Below are 16,414 nucleotides of genomic sequence, written 5' to 3' on the forward strand. Positions count from 1 at the left end.
ATGCTCAACCCACTGAGCCATACCAGTCAGGGCTCTCCTTGGTTTTTTGACAATGGGACATGTCAATACCTGGGAAACACTTAGAAATTGTTAGGTATTACCAATTATTGAATTAATAGCTAAAAGGCTTAACAACTAAACCCACTGCCAAGCATCGGGAATTAAGAGACCAGGATTTTAGACAAAATTCTGTCATTTTGTGGCCTCTGGAGTCACCAAGGGTTGTAAATTCCGTCACACCCCCCTTGGAGAGGTGAGATCTATTTCTTCACCCTTTGAAGCAGGGCTAAGCACAGACAGCTGTTGTGACCAATAGAGCACACTTTCAGTCCTACATTTTAAACGAACTGTCGGCTTCTACCTCCTCCTTCTTACAGTCCAGCTGCCCCACGGAGAAGAAACCCAAGCAGGCACACGGGCAGACCCCATCCAGGAGAACCGAGGGGACCTCCCAGGCCACAGCCTGCACTGATTTGCCAACCGTGTGATTAAGTCGGTGTGGAAGTGGGTCTTCCAGCTGTAGTTACAGACACAGGTCCTGCCCCTTGAGCGTGGCCCTTCAATTGCAAAATCAGGAGCAAATAAGATTGTCAGTTTAACTCTCTACATTTTGGGTCAGTTTGTCACACAACCAAAAAACCTCTTAAATCAGTTCTTCAAATTCTATATTTATAAAAAGAGAAAGGGAGAGAAGAAGCAAGGTGTTCGTTCATTCATTAAACATTCCTAAAATACCTACTATGTGCCAAACTCTGACAGGTGTTGACACTGCCCTTCCACTGTGTTTAGTCTGTGGCTGAGATAGATTTTAAACACTTCATTACAATGAAGTGAGATTCTGTAGACACAGAGGATGAAGAAGCATAAAGGGATGTGGGAAGAGCGGGTGAAAGCTTGGCCCTTCCAACTGCAATATTGTGTAACTTGCTGAAGACCAGTCAGTACACCTGTGAGGCAGCCACTCAGAGACAGTCATACAAGATAATCCATCTAGAGAGCAATTTTCTCCCATATAAATGGAGTCCTCGATTACAGGATCAGTGCAGACATGGGGTTTCAGCAGCCACCCAACAATTGGTGAAAGCAGGGAGTGACCTCTACAGCCTACATTCGGGAGTGAAATAATCTTATGAAAGGGGCTTTGAATAATGTGATAAGGAGAGAGGGAAATACATTTCCAGGGCAACTAGGGTTTCAAAATAAATCGTGGTGGGAAAATTTTGTCTGTTCATTGTTTAATGTTTAAAAGGCAAAAAAAAAAAAAAAACAAAAAACCTTAAGTGAATTGCTTTGAACAAAGTATTCTCTGAATTAGGAAAGAATATTTTTTCATTCCCAGAGGTTTTCATGCTTGCCAGACAAGAACAAACTCTTAAAGGAAAATTTTTATTCTGCTACATAAATGGGTAGTGGTCTTCCAGACAAGCATATTGAGTGGACAGTTATTCTGTAAATATGAGTAAATTCAAGTCATACTCAGATAATGCTGCACCTTAGGACATCTTCTTCCCAAAGTCTGAATTACTCTTAAGAACCAAGAGACATGATTGTGAAACGGGGTAAACTATGCACTGGCCCCACAGGTTTTACCAAGACAAAGAGAATTAACTGCTAACCGAAAATCCATGAAGATGAAGAAGAAGGTTCAGGAGCCTTCCCTCAACAAGGTTTGGGAGAACTTAGTCTAATGCTGCTGACAGTGTGTCCATTCAGCTTCTTGGCTGTGGAGGAGGAAGACTGGACTTTCAAAGCACTTTTGATTTGGCTGCTATTGAAGTCCTTCCTTAACCTCCCATTACAAAAAGAAAAACATCCTTTGAGTCTTTGATAAAGCCAGCCAATAGCCAAGGGGAAAAAACAGCCAATTCATGCTTCTCAACTTTTCCTTTTGAATTATCTTTGTTACTGCTAAGGGCTAGTTTGCTTTGGTTAAAGTGTCCACACTTGACATAAGCCATTTGTGGTCAAGGATAAATAAAAGTGTTTTGAATGTCCGTAGGTAGAGGGCATTTTAGTATCTCCTATAATCACCTCCCAGGATCTTGAATAGCCATTGTTCAAACTAAAGACACAAAAGGAGCACATTCATGAATTTCCTGTTTTCCATCTTAAGGTTCTCACACATGCAAAACACCTCATGCCCAACACCCAGCTCTTAGTCTCCGATATCCCTCGCGCCCAATCTCTCCTGCCTCTCTTGTAACCAAGCCCCCCTGGAGCACAGCAGGCACGGTTAACACCTGAACTGTTGACCAAAGCCTGCTGCTCTCACGAGCAAGTCCAGCAGACTACAACCAGAAGTGGATTCAAGCCAAATCCCCTTGTTCAGGATGTTATAAAGTCAGTGTCAACATTATTGTCAAAGAGTCAGTGCCTCCTATGGCTAGAGAACCCTTGCAGAAGGGATAAGCTCAGAAACCAATGCCAATGAAAGAGGCCTCTCGTTTATAATACCCAGGATAATGCTGGACCCTTTCAGAGTTTTTCCTGCCTGTAAAATGCCTGGTGAACATGAGGCTGCATCTGACCGAGGGGTGACCTCTAGGTGGTGCTGAGTCTCCTGGCCCAGCAGAGATATGGCATTAAAGAGCCCCCTGAGGGATTTTACTAGCTCTGCTTCCAGGTTAGAGGGGAAGCCAACCATCAAAAGAGGATGACACCTTTCCCCTCCAAGATGTTCAGGCAAAACCAGTGTTTAAGAGACAAATTACAGTAAAAAGAAGAAACTCTCCTTGACACCAAAGACCTAAAGTGAGAGATCCAAAACTGGGTTGGACCTGGGGGTCTAGATGAATGCTGATGTACAGATATTATAGAACAAGCAATGACTATTGCCCTGGGTAAACTGAACTAAGATTTAGGGTACACAAGGTATGACCCGCCCCCACCCCCACATGCGCTGCACACACCCCTTTGCCTTGCAAATTCTCTTTACACATACTGTAATTTAGAATATATACAAAAGCTAAAAATAACTACCCCTACAGTGTGTTGCAACTACTCAATCTGCAGGGAAACTAGGATTATGGGGGTCACTAAATCACTGAGCCTAAAAAGAAGGCTCCAAAGAAGTGAGAAATGAATGCAAAACACCGAGAAAAAGGAAAGAGTATCTGGTAAAGCACATGGTTGGGGCAGACACTTGTTTATTTCCTGAGGGACAAAGCTATCTCCTATAATGCTGAAATATTATTGCTCTAAAGAGTGAATAAACAGGGCTCACGAGACACAGGACGGAGCGAGTTACTACTCCCCACCTGTGTTTTATGGATAACTCAGTTAATCTAACGTACTCCCTGACTGTGCCAACACTGTTAAAGTCAACCCAGGTCTCCTCTCTCTCCATTCAGCCTTCTAGCCACATTTGACCTTAAATCAGTGATTCATTTTTATAGCAGAGGTAATTGAACAGTACACGTCAGGTGAAAGCTGCCAGATAGAGCAGACGAACAAACAAAGTGAATGGCCTGGACAAGACTCTCTGCAAGATCTATGCCTTTAGTTTTTCATTTTAAAATGATCTTAGTAGACCATTCAAAAAAGCATCTCCTTACATAGTGTTAGTAATGGAGCTCTATTTTGGGTTCTATTTTGATCTGAAACCTCTCCCTGCATTTAAAACGGGCAAAAATCACTTAGGTCTTCTGGCCTTTCCCACCACCTCCCATTTTTCAATAAAGCCCTATTCTCTATCTCCCATTTTCTACATCACAAGGGAAAGCACATGGAATAGCAAATGCCTATACCTCATTCCACCAACACCTCAAAATGCTATTTCAAATCCGAGCAGGCACCGCACTCCAGTAAGATACTGAGAGCACCAGGCTGGGGCCGACAGCAATCCCTGCTGGGTACCAGTCGCAGACCTACTCGGTTTCCCGTCTACACCCTCTTGCTCCCCCTCGCCCCCCATCACCAGCCCTCTAACCCCAGTGAGGACTCTACCCTTTCATTTTCCCTTCAAGGTGAGTAATCTGACATCACCTGTATCTGCCTTCCGGCTGTTTTTTGTTTTTGTTTTTACAAGGGTCTCCTTTTCTTCCCCTTTCCTTTCTTCAGCCGTACTCAACAAGCACGGACTATTCACTCTACTTTTGTTTCCAGAAAGAGATTGGGGACAGTGCTAAGAGGAAAACCCCCAGAAAGTCTGCAGACACCCGTCTCAGACTTTCTCCTCTCTGAGCATCCACTTCTGCAGGCTTCCATCTCTACTTTCCAGGTCTTCAAAGCCCTGGGGGCAGCGGGATGTGCCCCAGGCATCCCTGAAGTCATCAAAAAGGTGGCCTTGAGCATCTTACTGTTCATATATTTGCATACCGTTTGAAGTAGCCTTTAATTTCAAAGGTCTCAAACACTCAAGTGAATATGCTACAGAGAGCAAGGAATTGCAAATGCGCTTGCCTCAAAGCCTCAGGAGCTCAGTCCCAGGCAGGAAATAAAGTTCTAAGGGCTTTGCTGTGCTTCCTCCCCACGCCCCTCCCCAGCGCGAGTTATTCATCCCCGCAGCGGAGAGACCACCTTGACTGAATTTAACCAAACGCATCACACGTGGGAGCCAAGTGGTAGATTTAATAATCCAATGAGCTCCCCAGGCCCGCCAAATTAGTTACCATCGGCTTAAACTCAGCTGGGATCCCCATATATTTTGCGAATAAGAAAAGGAATGTTGTACATAAATTAGGGGAAATAGGTGGGAAGGGACAGGGGACCCAGACCGCGGAGAGTAAAACGCCTTGGTGGCGTGGTGAGAGAGCTTGTTTCTTTTTTAAGCCACTTGTTTCAAACTGAAATTATCAAGCCAGTTCAGGTCATTTCCTGACTAACACTACAAGTTAGAACAAGATCCAGAAAATCTATTAATCTTTAATTGCGCTGCCTCCAGAATGGGAGTGCGAGGCTGGTGGGGTGTAGGGCTAGGGGGGTTTGTCGAAAAGCAAATGCTTACGAAACCGGAGCTCCCAACCTCAGCTGTTTCTTACCTCACTCAGCTCGGCGGAGGAGTCGTTTCCGTATTTCATGGCAACTCCAGAATTCATGATTGCACTTTTCAGAGCTGAGCTCCTCCTCCTCCAGGTCTCGGAGCTTATGAGTTACGCTTAACAGGCTCGATATGCACCGCTTGGTCGCTTCTGGCACATTGTAATCTACACAGCCATGTTCACCCAGGACGGTGGCGAAGCCCAAACGGAGATGCTAGTACTCCTAAAACGAACAGAGCCAGCTCGCGTTTCACCGGCAAGCCATTGCTGCAGGAGGTTGGGTGGCGCGGCGCCCTCGCAGCTGCTGCAGCGTCCGAGCCGGCACGGGGAACCGCCCGCGCGCGCCCACCGCTGGGTCCCGGAGCAGTGCCACCCTCCGCGCCGCCTCACCACTCCTTCGGATCCTAGCCAACCGCCACGACCAGGTTGGAGGGCGCCTCCCAGCAGGATCCCACGCCCTAGAGGGTTTCGTCAAGCTCCCGAGGACACCCGAGCGAGGGAGAGCTCTCCTCGGGTTCCTGGGAAGGAAAGAAAGCTAGAGAGAGCCCGAGCGCGGCTGCACTTCACGCCGAAGTTTCCCTTTTGAATCGTCTGGAGTTGTAAGTGGTTTCTGATTGAACACAGCTGTCTAGCTGCTGGCTACGGAGTGCGCGGAGGAGGCGGGGCCAGAAAGAGAAAACGGGGGTGGAGGGAAGCCGTAGGAGGCAGAGCGGAGGAGACAGTGTGCCGAGATCTCTCCACGTTAGTGATTACAGGATCCAGGTCCGGGAGGGAGAGGAGAAAGAGGAAAAGCCACCTGAATAATTGTGCATAAAAATTAAAACCAAAACCACTTTCCACGATTCAACAACATCAGGACAGATCTGAACACCATACATCAGGCAACGCCGTGCACTTCTCATGGTACATTAAGATTTTACAAGAGTGTAGGGCGGTTATTTTCCCTGATCAGTCTAAAGTCTGCACTGAGGGTGTAAATTCACTGTCAAACTCCCTGTCTGTCGCTGGGGGCAGATTACATTTTCTGCATGTCTATAATAAAGATTAAGGTGCCCTATCCGTTGAAAGATATGACAAGCTCAAATATCCTATCCTCCTCAACCCCCCAGACAATCCTTAAAAATGTTACATTATCTATCCTCTTCAACCCCCAGACTGTCCTTTAAAATCTTACTGCTTATCTGAGCAGAGCTAGATTTGTATCTCCGGGGCTTGCAGTATGGATCAGAAAAAAATTAAGAGGCTGTTATATCCAGTGGACTTCTGGAATCAGAGCTTCCCTTTAGCCTTGAGTTAAAACCATATCAGGGAGGGATTTTTCTCTCCATAAAGGTTAAAGTCCCACTGAACTTGAGATGCACTGAAACATGCATCTCAAGGATGTCTGATCCTTTAAAACAGTAGCTCTGTGGGACTGCTTTCGAGGCCTCATCAGTCTCTTTCTACACAATGAGAACAAAGTCTCCACCCCCAGTGACAGACCTTGGAATTTCCTGAAGCCTTCTATGAAAAAGCCATTGTAGTGTAAATTTCCAAAGTCTTTTTTTTTTTTTTAAATCAAATAGGATGTTTATTTTGCTCCTTAAGAAGGAGCAAAGAGTTTGACATTTGCACATATCTTCTTGCCCATCTGCCTTCCTGTTGGGTTCATTCATTGCCTGAGGGAGGCACCACTGGGATGAAGAAGAGTTTGCTGCTTTTTCTGGAGCCCTGGTCCTACCTTCTGGGGCACCGCCTGACTAGGGCATACTGGGAGGAACTCTTCTGCATGGGGAGGGGATCAGAAGCCCCATTATTTTAGTTATTTTTTCATTGAAACCTATTGAGAACTGTGTGAAGATGGATATGGCAAAGACTATAAAAATATAAAGAAGACCCAAGCACTAACCTTGCCAATATGGTGTTTATAGTCTCATAAAACATAAATAAAAAAGAAAACTCTAGGTAGAAAATGACACTAGTGTAAAAGCAGTACAAATGAAGATTGACTGCAGTCTGAAAGAGGAAATAGGATTTGGGCTGGGCTGGGTTGGGTTGGAGAAGAAGACCTGCAAAAGGAATCAGGGGAGGCAGCATGTGAGATAATCTTTGAAGAGTGGCTGAAGCCAGCAGAAATGGGGAGGAAGGACAAGGTGTGCCAGGCAGTGGGACCACAGTGAGAGAAAGTGTGGCGGAGACTGGAATGAGCAAAGCAGGTGTGGGGACAGTCCATTCTGGAATGGAACCTGGATTAGATGGGTGAGTGGAAGCCGGATCATGGACAGTTCTGAGCACCAAGCTAAAGAAATGGGATGTGTGATAGGCAATGGAGAGCCACGAAATGTTTTTGAGCACAGAAATAGCAAGATTGGAGCTGTGCTTTTGGACATTACCGTGGATTTGTATGATATCCATGAGTAATGAGCAAGAATTCAAATCAACTAGTGCTGAGTATTTTTAAAAACATATTTTTAAAGAAAGTATTTGAGATGTTTAAATAAACATTTTTCATAGTAGATGGCCCCTAAAACCAAGCAAATGGCTGAATCTGGTATTCACCCAAAAGAAAAGTGATCTGTTCCAAAAGTGGAGGAAAAATTGGCAGTGTTAAACTTATTAAGAAGAAATATGCCTGTAGATTCTACTTTATGGCCAATATAATGCATTTTAAAGAGTGATGTTAACTATATGGGATTTCAACAATGACTTTAATACTTAACCCCCCACATAAGAAGCAATCCCACTACAGTCTGGCAGCAGTCAGTGTGGTAAAGTGAAAGTGGGAAATGGACAGACATGCCCAGCAGACTATGCCAACCATCCAGCAAGAGGCGACAAGGGCCTGACTTAAGTTGGTGCAATGGAAATGGACAGGAGGGAACAGGTGTGAGACTCTACAAAAAGAGAGTAGACAGAAACTGGTAGAAAGAGAAGAACTTAAAAAATGACTTGCAGATCTACAACTTGTCTGAATGGGATCTGGGGCAGTGTCCTCAAAAAGGGAGGAGGGACTCCAGAAGAGAAATCGGTTAGGAAGGAAACTATGTTCAGGATATGACAAGTTGGAGGTGGCATCTGGATATTCAAGTGGGGCTGTTAGCAGGAAGCTTAAGATGGAGCTGTGGAGATAAGTCAGGGTTGGGATGGAGACGGAGGTTGGGGGTTACCCCTATCAGAATAATAAGTGAAACCGTGAAATGAAGTATGGATGCCAAGGAAAAGAGGACAGAGAAAAGAGAAGAAGTCTGAGGACTGTCTTAAGGAAGGTCTTTTTCATGGAGGCAAAAGAATAAAAGAAGAAATGGTGGGAACAGCCACTGAGTGAAATAGAGAGATAACCAGGAGAACTCTGAGTCTGGGAGCCCAAGGGAGACGTTACCAAGATGAAAGGGGCAGTATTAATATTATCTGCCACAGAGTGTGCCTGGGAAGGAGGAGGGGCCTGAAGATAAATGTCCGTCAAAGGTAACTTTCTACAAAGCTGAGGAGACAGAACCAGATTGCTTCTGGGTGGTAACTGTGCACTATGCTTTCCATAGGTTTGATGATGATAGGAAATCAGGAGATGGTATAGTTTCTTAGAGTAGGAAAGCAATGTTGAGTAGAGGGTAGAACAGGCCCAACTGTAGTCTGGAGATGGAGAGAAAAGGCATATGGAACAAAGCTCCTGAAAAGGGAAGGAAGGAAACAGCCAAGGACTAAACCCAGGAGATTAATTCTGGAGTAGGCTTAGAGAGGAAGAGGAGGATTCTAATCCTCCTTCCTAGGAGACCAGGAATAGTTGGGAGAGCTGCAGAATTTATAGACTAGTAAAGTGAAGACCTCACAGATACACAATAATTAATAGCACTTATTTAAAGAGTTATGTAGCCCTGGTAAGACTTAGTTGGTTGGGTGCCATCCGCAAAGCAAAAGGTCCTTGGTTCAGTTCTCAGTCAGGGCACATGCCCAGGTTGCAGGCCTGGTCCCTGGTTGGGGGCATGCAAGAGGCAGCTGATTGATGCTTCTCTCCCTCTCTTTTTCCCTACCTACCCCCTCTAAATAAATAAATAAGTAAATAAATAAATAAGTAAAATTAAAAAAATATAGTTATCTGATGTTCTCTGTGTGATTGTGGAGGGGTAATAAAAGCTAATTATAACTTAAAATCAAATGTTAACTTAAGGAAAGGAAGACCACAAATTGTCCATAAGGGAGAATAGAATGGTTGTGATCCCCACTCCTGAAACTGTTCAAGCATAGGTTGGTAGCTGAGCACCTGGCTCATGTGGCTCAGTGGATTTAGTACCTGCCTGCGAACCAAAGGGTCACCAGTTCAATTCTCAGTCAAGTCACATGCCTGGGCTGTGAGCCAGGTCCCCAGTAGGGGCCACATGAGAGGTAACCACAGATTGATGTTTCTCTCCCTCTTTTTCTTCCTCCTTTCCCTTCTCTCTGAAAATAAATAAATAAAATCTTTTAAAAAGAAAGCTAAGATACTGTTTTACACAAGAATGCAACTGAGTCAATATTCTAAGTACATTAGAAATGCAAGGAGCCCTTCAGCATGTCATTTGAACACACTAAAGGGGAATAAAGTCCCAAGTGCATTTCCAATCTAATAAAAAAAGTCTCAAGATTAGCGCTCGCCATAGTTTACTAAATGTGTAACTGTGCATGCCTACAGATCCTTTTATAATGTGGCTGCCTCAACACAATCCACTGAGAACAGCTTCTCCAAGTTCTACTTCAGCGGAGAGTAGGCTCCTATCCACAAATACGGGCAGGAGGTGGCAGGGGAATTTATCTAGATCAGGGAGCAAGTCTGAGAGGAGGAAAACCGCTTTCTGCCCCGACTATCCTGTGGCCTGGCTTCCCCTCCTTCCTGGGCCTTATCTTCCCCAGAGGCTAGTCTCTTCTCCTCTGGTCTCTGGGGGAAGAGGAGGCAGCTGCAGTAGTCCTGGGAAAGCAGAAGTTGCTGTTTGGATGAGTGGGTGGGTCTGCGCGCCAACCGCACGCTGCAGCACGCTGGCACTGCCTTTCTGCTCATCGGGGGCCGTCTGGTCCCTCTGTGTACGGCTGCTGACCTCAGTGATTTCTACACAACAGGTATGCTACTCTGGATCTCATCTGTAACCTCTATTGGTGATAAACATCAGATTAGTTGAAGCAATTGTGGGTAAATGTCTTGACCCTCCAGTATTAAGGAAATTGACTGAAACTTTGGGACTGGCAGACCTAAGCCCTTTGTCTCTGCTCCTGGGTGTCCAAGCCTCCCCGGCCTGCCCAGCGGTCCACTGTGCTGAGTCAGGCCTGTGCTCCTCCAGCCCAACGAGGACCCAACCTTCCAACCTTCTTCCGCCCTGACTCTCTTAAACTAAACACAACATTGATGCCTCAGATTTTAGGAAGAAAGCAGTCTGGTTAGGCTAATTCACACGGAGGTGAAAAATACTCATAACCTTCTCAACGGAGCCCAAAGGATTTGCATTGTAGAAAGAGAATGCTTTGAAATAACACTGAATTGGTGGGGTTTCCTGAAAAAGAAAATGACTTTTCAGGGGAAAGGAGGATTTCAATATGCAGAGACAGCAGGAAGTTCTAGTCCTGGAAGTCCTTGAGGCTTGTAAAAGTCAGAGAGGCTCAAAGCATACCCTCAAAAGGATTTCCTGCCCTAAATCTACAAGCCCACCTCCGTCTCCCACCCTCATGAGTCTGGAAGTGCTTTCCCTTTCTCAACTCCTGTGGCCCCGCTCTGCTCACTCACCAGGCCGGCTCTTCTCTCCGGCCTAGGCAGACCCAGTCCCAGTCTGGGAGCCTACAGGAAGCCTTGGTGGCCTGCCCTACCACAGAGGTTGATGGCTCCAGGTGCTACCCCATAAACAATTCAGAAAGCACTGCACTAGGTGATCTTTGTCTTGGTCTTTATGTCCTCAGAGAACAGCATTAAAACCTGGAAGAAATCCCACAATCACCTAGCTCATCCACCATCCGATTTATAGAAGTAGGGTCAGCAAGTTTGTGGCATTCATTCAAAAAAGGAAAAAAATAACTACTGTGTGCAGTTATTGTGTTGTGCCTTATGATTCAGTGGTGTATGGAATAGGAAAAAATCCTCACTCTCACAGAGCTAGTGTGCTTGGTGAGGAATGATCGATAAATAAAAAAGATAATTATAGCTTGTGATGGGTGCTATAAAAGAATTCAAAAGAAGCTATGATGAGGGAGAGAAGGCTTCTTAAATGAAGCAATCAAGGAAGGCCTTGATGAGGAGGAGATAACCTTTTAGCACGAAGGTCAAGAAGAAGCCTACTGGGCAGAAAGTGGGGGATGATGGCCGGGCACAAAGAAGAGCGAGGGCAAAAATCTCGGGGCAGAAAAGGGCCATACCTTTCCAATAAATGTCAGTATACTTCAAGTTTTATATTTAGTTTAAATTTAAATGAAAAGGTAGACAATATGGTGGAACATGATGAAAAAAATGATGGAGGAGCCAGACAGTGCAGGTGTGTGTAGGCCATAGATTTTATTCTGTGTGCATGAAGATGTCACAGGAAGACTTTAAGCTGGGTAGAGACACAATCCAATTTACGTTTTTAAACGGTGAATCTAGCCCTGGCCAAGTAGCTCAGTTGGTTAGAGTGTCATTCCCACAAGCCATTCGATTCACGGTCAGGGCACATGCAAGAATCAACCTACACATGCGTAAATAAGTGGAACAACAAATCAACCCCTCTCACTCTCCTCCTCTCTCTCTCCCCTTTTCTCTCTTTTCCTCTCTTTCCCTCTTCTTCTCTCTTTATAAAATCAATAATTTTTTTTAAAAAAGGTAAATCTATTCCTATACAAATTGTACCACTAGTTAACTAAAAATGTAGACAAGAAAGGTCCTTCTTTATAGAAGTATTCTGTGAATAAATGAAGATGAACTGATGGACTGATAGAATTAGAATATCCTTATTATGCAATCTCTAATGAATTAATGAATTCAGCTATAAACATAATGGATACTAATATCACAAAAAGACAAACAACCAAACACATGACTTCTGATAGAACAATACAATACCACCTGTGAAGCCACCTTAGCAGTTAACATGAAAGAACATGTAACATTACATAAATGCAATCAGCAAAATCCAGACTATCACTTTATAGGATAAGCATTCTGATTTCTTCAACAAATAAACTGCAAGGAGGGGAAAAATAAAAGGAAGTGAATGAGTTAGATATTAATGAAGGGGGAATCCTATAGACATATCAAGCAATTGCAATACATGGTTCTATCAGGGACTTGGTTCAAACAACTTCACTGTAGAAAATTATAATATTTATAAGGCATTTAGAAATATACTTTTTGGATGTTTGATATTAAAATTTATTATTAATTTTTAAGATATGTTAATGGTCATGGTTATACTGTAAAAGAGTCTCTCTTTTAAAGATATAAATTGAAATATTTAGGAGTGAAATGATATGATGTACGGGATTTGTGTCAAAATATTAGAGGCATAAGGACATAGGTGTGGTTTTCAATGAATTGATAACTATTAAAGTTGGGTGACGGGTATATGGGAATTTATGCTACTCTCTCTGTCCATTTGTACATATTTAAAAATCTTCATAATAAAAAATCCACAAAAAGGATAATGTTGCCTGTATGTACAGAATGGGTCGTGGCGCCACACCAGTAGAGCAGGGAAAGCTGTGAGAGGCTCTATTGCAGTGACCCGGTGAGAGGATGCCAATGGCTTGAAACTCAGTGAGATAAACTAGTGATGAGATGGAAGAACTTGAAATATATTTTTTAGATACAAGTAACCAGGACATGGTGAATGACTGCATGCAGGTAATGAGACAAAGAGAAGAATCAGAATAACTACCAGTTTGGGGGTTGAACAACTAACTGGGTGTGGGGAAGGACTGGGTTTGGAAGAATTTTGGACACATTAGATTGGAGATTCCTATTTGACACAAGAGGATGTCAATAGCAGTTGGATAAATGAGTTTTGGGTTCAGGAGAGAGTCAGAACAGACATGGATTTGGAAGTCATCTGCATATAGCTTATAGTTGATGTTGAAAGCCACGGGACACATGAGGTCACCTAGGGAGAGACGGAGCAAAAAGATGCAGTCCCTGGACTTATCACTGAAATGCTTGAATATTTCCAGGTTGGTAGAGAAGGAGAATCAGCCAGTGAGACCAGGAAAAAGCATCCACCAAGAAAGAAAGAAAGAAAAACTGAAGATGTGAAATCACAGATGCCAAGAAAGTGTTTCAAGGAGAGTGGTGTATGAGGAATGCTGCTGAGTTCAAAAAGGTTAACAACAAAGATGTGTCCTTGGAGAGGACCTTGAGAGGAGCAATTTCATTAAGTGATAGAGATGAAGAAGCTACATTAGTGTAGATCAAATAGTAACTAGCAAGTGAAAAAAATCAAGAGAGAACATGGAGATTACTTTTGAGAAGCAAATTGCCCCAAACCTCACTACTACTGAACTATCTGATGAGTTCTTGAACCAAGGTCCTAACTTCTACTGCTGAGCTTTAGTCCTGCTACTGTGTCCCTTCACTCAACTTATCTTGGAGTCCCTTGGCTTGGACTAGAGACTCCAAGCATAGTGGATCCCTCCCGAAACTGATGACTGAAGTCTGTTTCATCATGCTGGGTCTTTAAGTTATTGTTTATGAAACTGGCTATATTGCTTTTAGATTTAATAACTTAATGCTGTAAAATAGTTGGAATGCAATAGACAGTTGGTTAGTCTGTGTTTAAAATTTGCTAAGAAAAAATACTTGAAAACGATTTCCAGATTAAATCTCACACATAGAACAAACAAAAATCCAAACTTCTCCAACTGCAAATATAACTCAAACATTAAGAAAGCACCCCTGTGGTGTCTGTCTGTCTCATTCATCACATTCATGAACTGCCTCACATCCAGGCGAGTCATTCTAATAACCTAAAATCACTGGCATCAACACCCCTGACATTATCAGTGGGGAATTCCTAGTTGAGATTCATTAACTTATGAATGCATCACATGATGCTTCAAAACCTCTTTGTGGTTTGATATGATATTCTGGAACCCAAAACTTAGAATCTGCGTTATCTTGTCTTAAATATTCAGAATATCTTTCAAAAATATTTACAAATTTGTTCTGCAACTTTCTTTAAACTATATAAAATTATCTATGGAAATGAAAAATAATCAGTGGAGATGAAGGAGTTGGAAATCCAAAAGAGTTTAAAAAACAGTTTGAAATCCTCCCAAGGAGTACTTGCTTATGGTCAATCTCCTAGAGAGGAAAGTGAAAAAATATACATTAAATAGATGCATGAAAATAGATGTAGTGAAGTATGAAAAACATGTTTTAATTAAATAAATTCCAGCCCTGGCTGGCATAGCTCAGTGGATTGAGCGCGGGCCTGTGAACCAGAGTATCGCGGTTCAATTCCCAGTCAGGGCACATGCCTGGGTTGCAGGCCAGTTCCCTGCAGGGGACGAACAAGAGGCAACCACACATTGATATTTCTCTCCCCCTCTCCTTCCCTTCCCTTCTCTCAAAAAATAAATAAATAAAATATATTTTTTTAAAAATTAAATAAATTCCAAATGCCTGCCACTGTTATTTCCAGACCTCTTTGGGAGGTTAAAACAGCATCATTCTATTACTGTCTTTAGTTAAAAAATGTTGCAGCAGCTGACCAAAAGGGGAACAGAAATAATTAATATACCATAATGGCTCACAGACCTTATAACAAAGGAGGAGGTTCACCTGGCATTGTACCGAGCTCACGGGAGAAGACAGACGATCTGAGGCATGGGCTGGGGGAGGCCCTCGTCCTAGACTGCCCACAAAGTGCCAGTGCACGGGCTAAAATGGTAGCATTTTCCTACAGGCTCTTTGACTATATTGATAAGTCAACTTCCCTCTTCCAGCCATTCTTACTTGTTTTGCACAATTTCCACTTGAGGTTAAACTTTTCTTCCTAAGCAAATGCTCTTTAATTGGCAACTCTAGTCATGACCCTTATTTGTGTTTAACATTAAACCCATTAATGTTTTTTCATGTGACCACCAGACACTTTCATTAAGTCTTGCCATCACCATAAACCATGTCTAAAACTGAGCTTGCCATCAAAAATCAGCTTTAATTTCAGCTTGCAAATTTCTGTAAAAGGAATCATAGTTTCCAGTCTAATAATTTTGGAGTCATTTTCAGTCCCTTTCTCCCTCTCCTTTTCCAGTCATTAGTCCTTCCTTCTCTCCTTACTCTGCACTTTATTGCGAGCAGCATCTTCCAGGTCTTATCTCCTTATATTTGGTAACTAAGACTTCATGAGCTGGCTCAACTCCAAATCATTCTGCATATTCCAGCCCAGCTCTCTTCTCCAAAATCATGACATTGTATAAGTAAGCCTTTAAAAAACATTTTTATAAGTTTTACTGGGGTATAATTCACATACATTAAAATTAACCTTTTAATGTGTATAACTCAGTGGTGTTTCACTATGGTCACATCGCTTCTCAGCCTTTTGGCTCAGATCAAGTGTATTATATTCACAGACTTAAGCAATCATCATCGTGATCTCATTTAGAACACTTTCATCACCCCCAAAAGAAACCTATATTCATTAGCAGTTACTCCAGATTCATCCCAACCACAAATCTGCTTAGTGTCTGTATTGACTTAGTTATTCTGCACACATCACATAAAAGGAATGAAACAATAGGTGGCACTTTGTTTTTGGCTTCTTTCACTTAGCATGCTTTCGAGGTTCTTCCATGCTGCAGCTGTTTCAGGACTTCATTCCTTTTTGTTGCTAAATAATACTCCACTCTATGGTTTTGCCACATCTTGTTTATCCACTCATCATTTAATGGGTATTTGTGTTGTTTCCACTTCTTTGACTATTATGGATAATGTTGCTGTGAACATTCGTGAGCAAGTTTTGTATACATGTTTTCAATTCTCTTGTGTATATGTTTAGGAATGGAATTGCTTGGTAATAGGGTAATTCTGTGTTTAACATTTTGAGGAAATATCAAATTGTTTACCAAAAATGGTTGCATCATTTCATATTTCCACCAGCAATGTTTGAGGGGTTCAATTTCTCCACAGCCTCATCTACACATATTGTTTTTTCTTACATATTTTATTTATTTATTTTAGAGGGGAAGGGAGGGAGAAAGAGAAGAGAAACACCAATATGTGGCTGCCTTTCGTGTGCCCCACACTGGAGACCTGGCTTACACCCCAGGCATGTGCTCTGACTGGGAATCGAACCAGTGACCCTTTGGTTCACAGGCTGGCATTCAATCCCCTCAGCCATACCAGCCAGGGCCATATTGTCTTTTTCATCACAGGTATCCCACTTTTCTAAAGTTCACTCTCCACCATTTCACTTTTACATAAGACCTACATTAGTATCTATTTTTGCTAACTAAAAGAAATCCGAAGAAGATTTTCA

The 16,414-nt window shown here is 42.9% G+C and overlaps 1 protein-coding gene across 4 annotated transcripts in view; it reads right to left on the reverse strand.

The window, feature by feature from the left end:
- Nucleotides 1-16,414, reverse strand: part of MCC (MCC regulator of WNT signaling pathway) — a 417,242-nt gene that overhangs the window by 259,241 nt on the left and 141,587 nt on the right. Inside the window, exon 1 of one of the 4 annotated variants that reach the window (XM_037167032.2) lies at nt 4,980-5,599. The exons of the other annotated variants lie outside the window; for them this stretch is intronic. Coding sequence (XP_037022927.2) covers nt 4,980-5,036 — 57 coding nt within the window. The 5' untranslated portion in view covers nt 5,037-5,599. Of the gene's footprint in view, nt 1-4,979; nt 5,600-16,414 lie in introns of those variants that run through there. 4 annotated transcript variants of the gene reach the window in all.

Source organism: Artibeus jamaicensis, unplaced genomic scaffold (assembly GCF_021234435.1).
Source record: "Artibeus jamaicensis isolate MK-2021 breed Jamaican fruit bat unplaced genomic scaffold, CSHL_Jam_final contig_402, whole genome shotgun sequence".
NCBI lineage: Eukaryota > Metazoa > Chordata > Mammalia > Chiroptera > Phyllostomidae > Artibeus > Artibeus jamaicensis.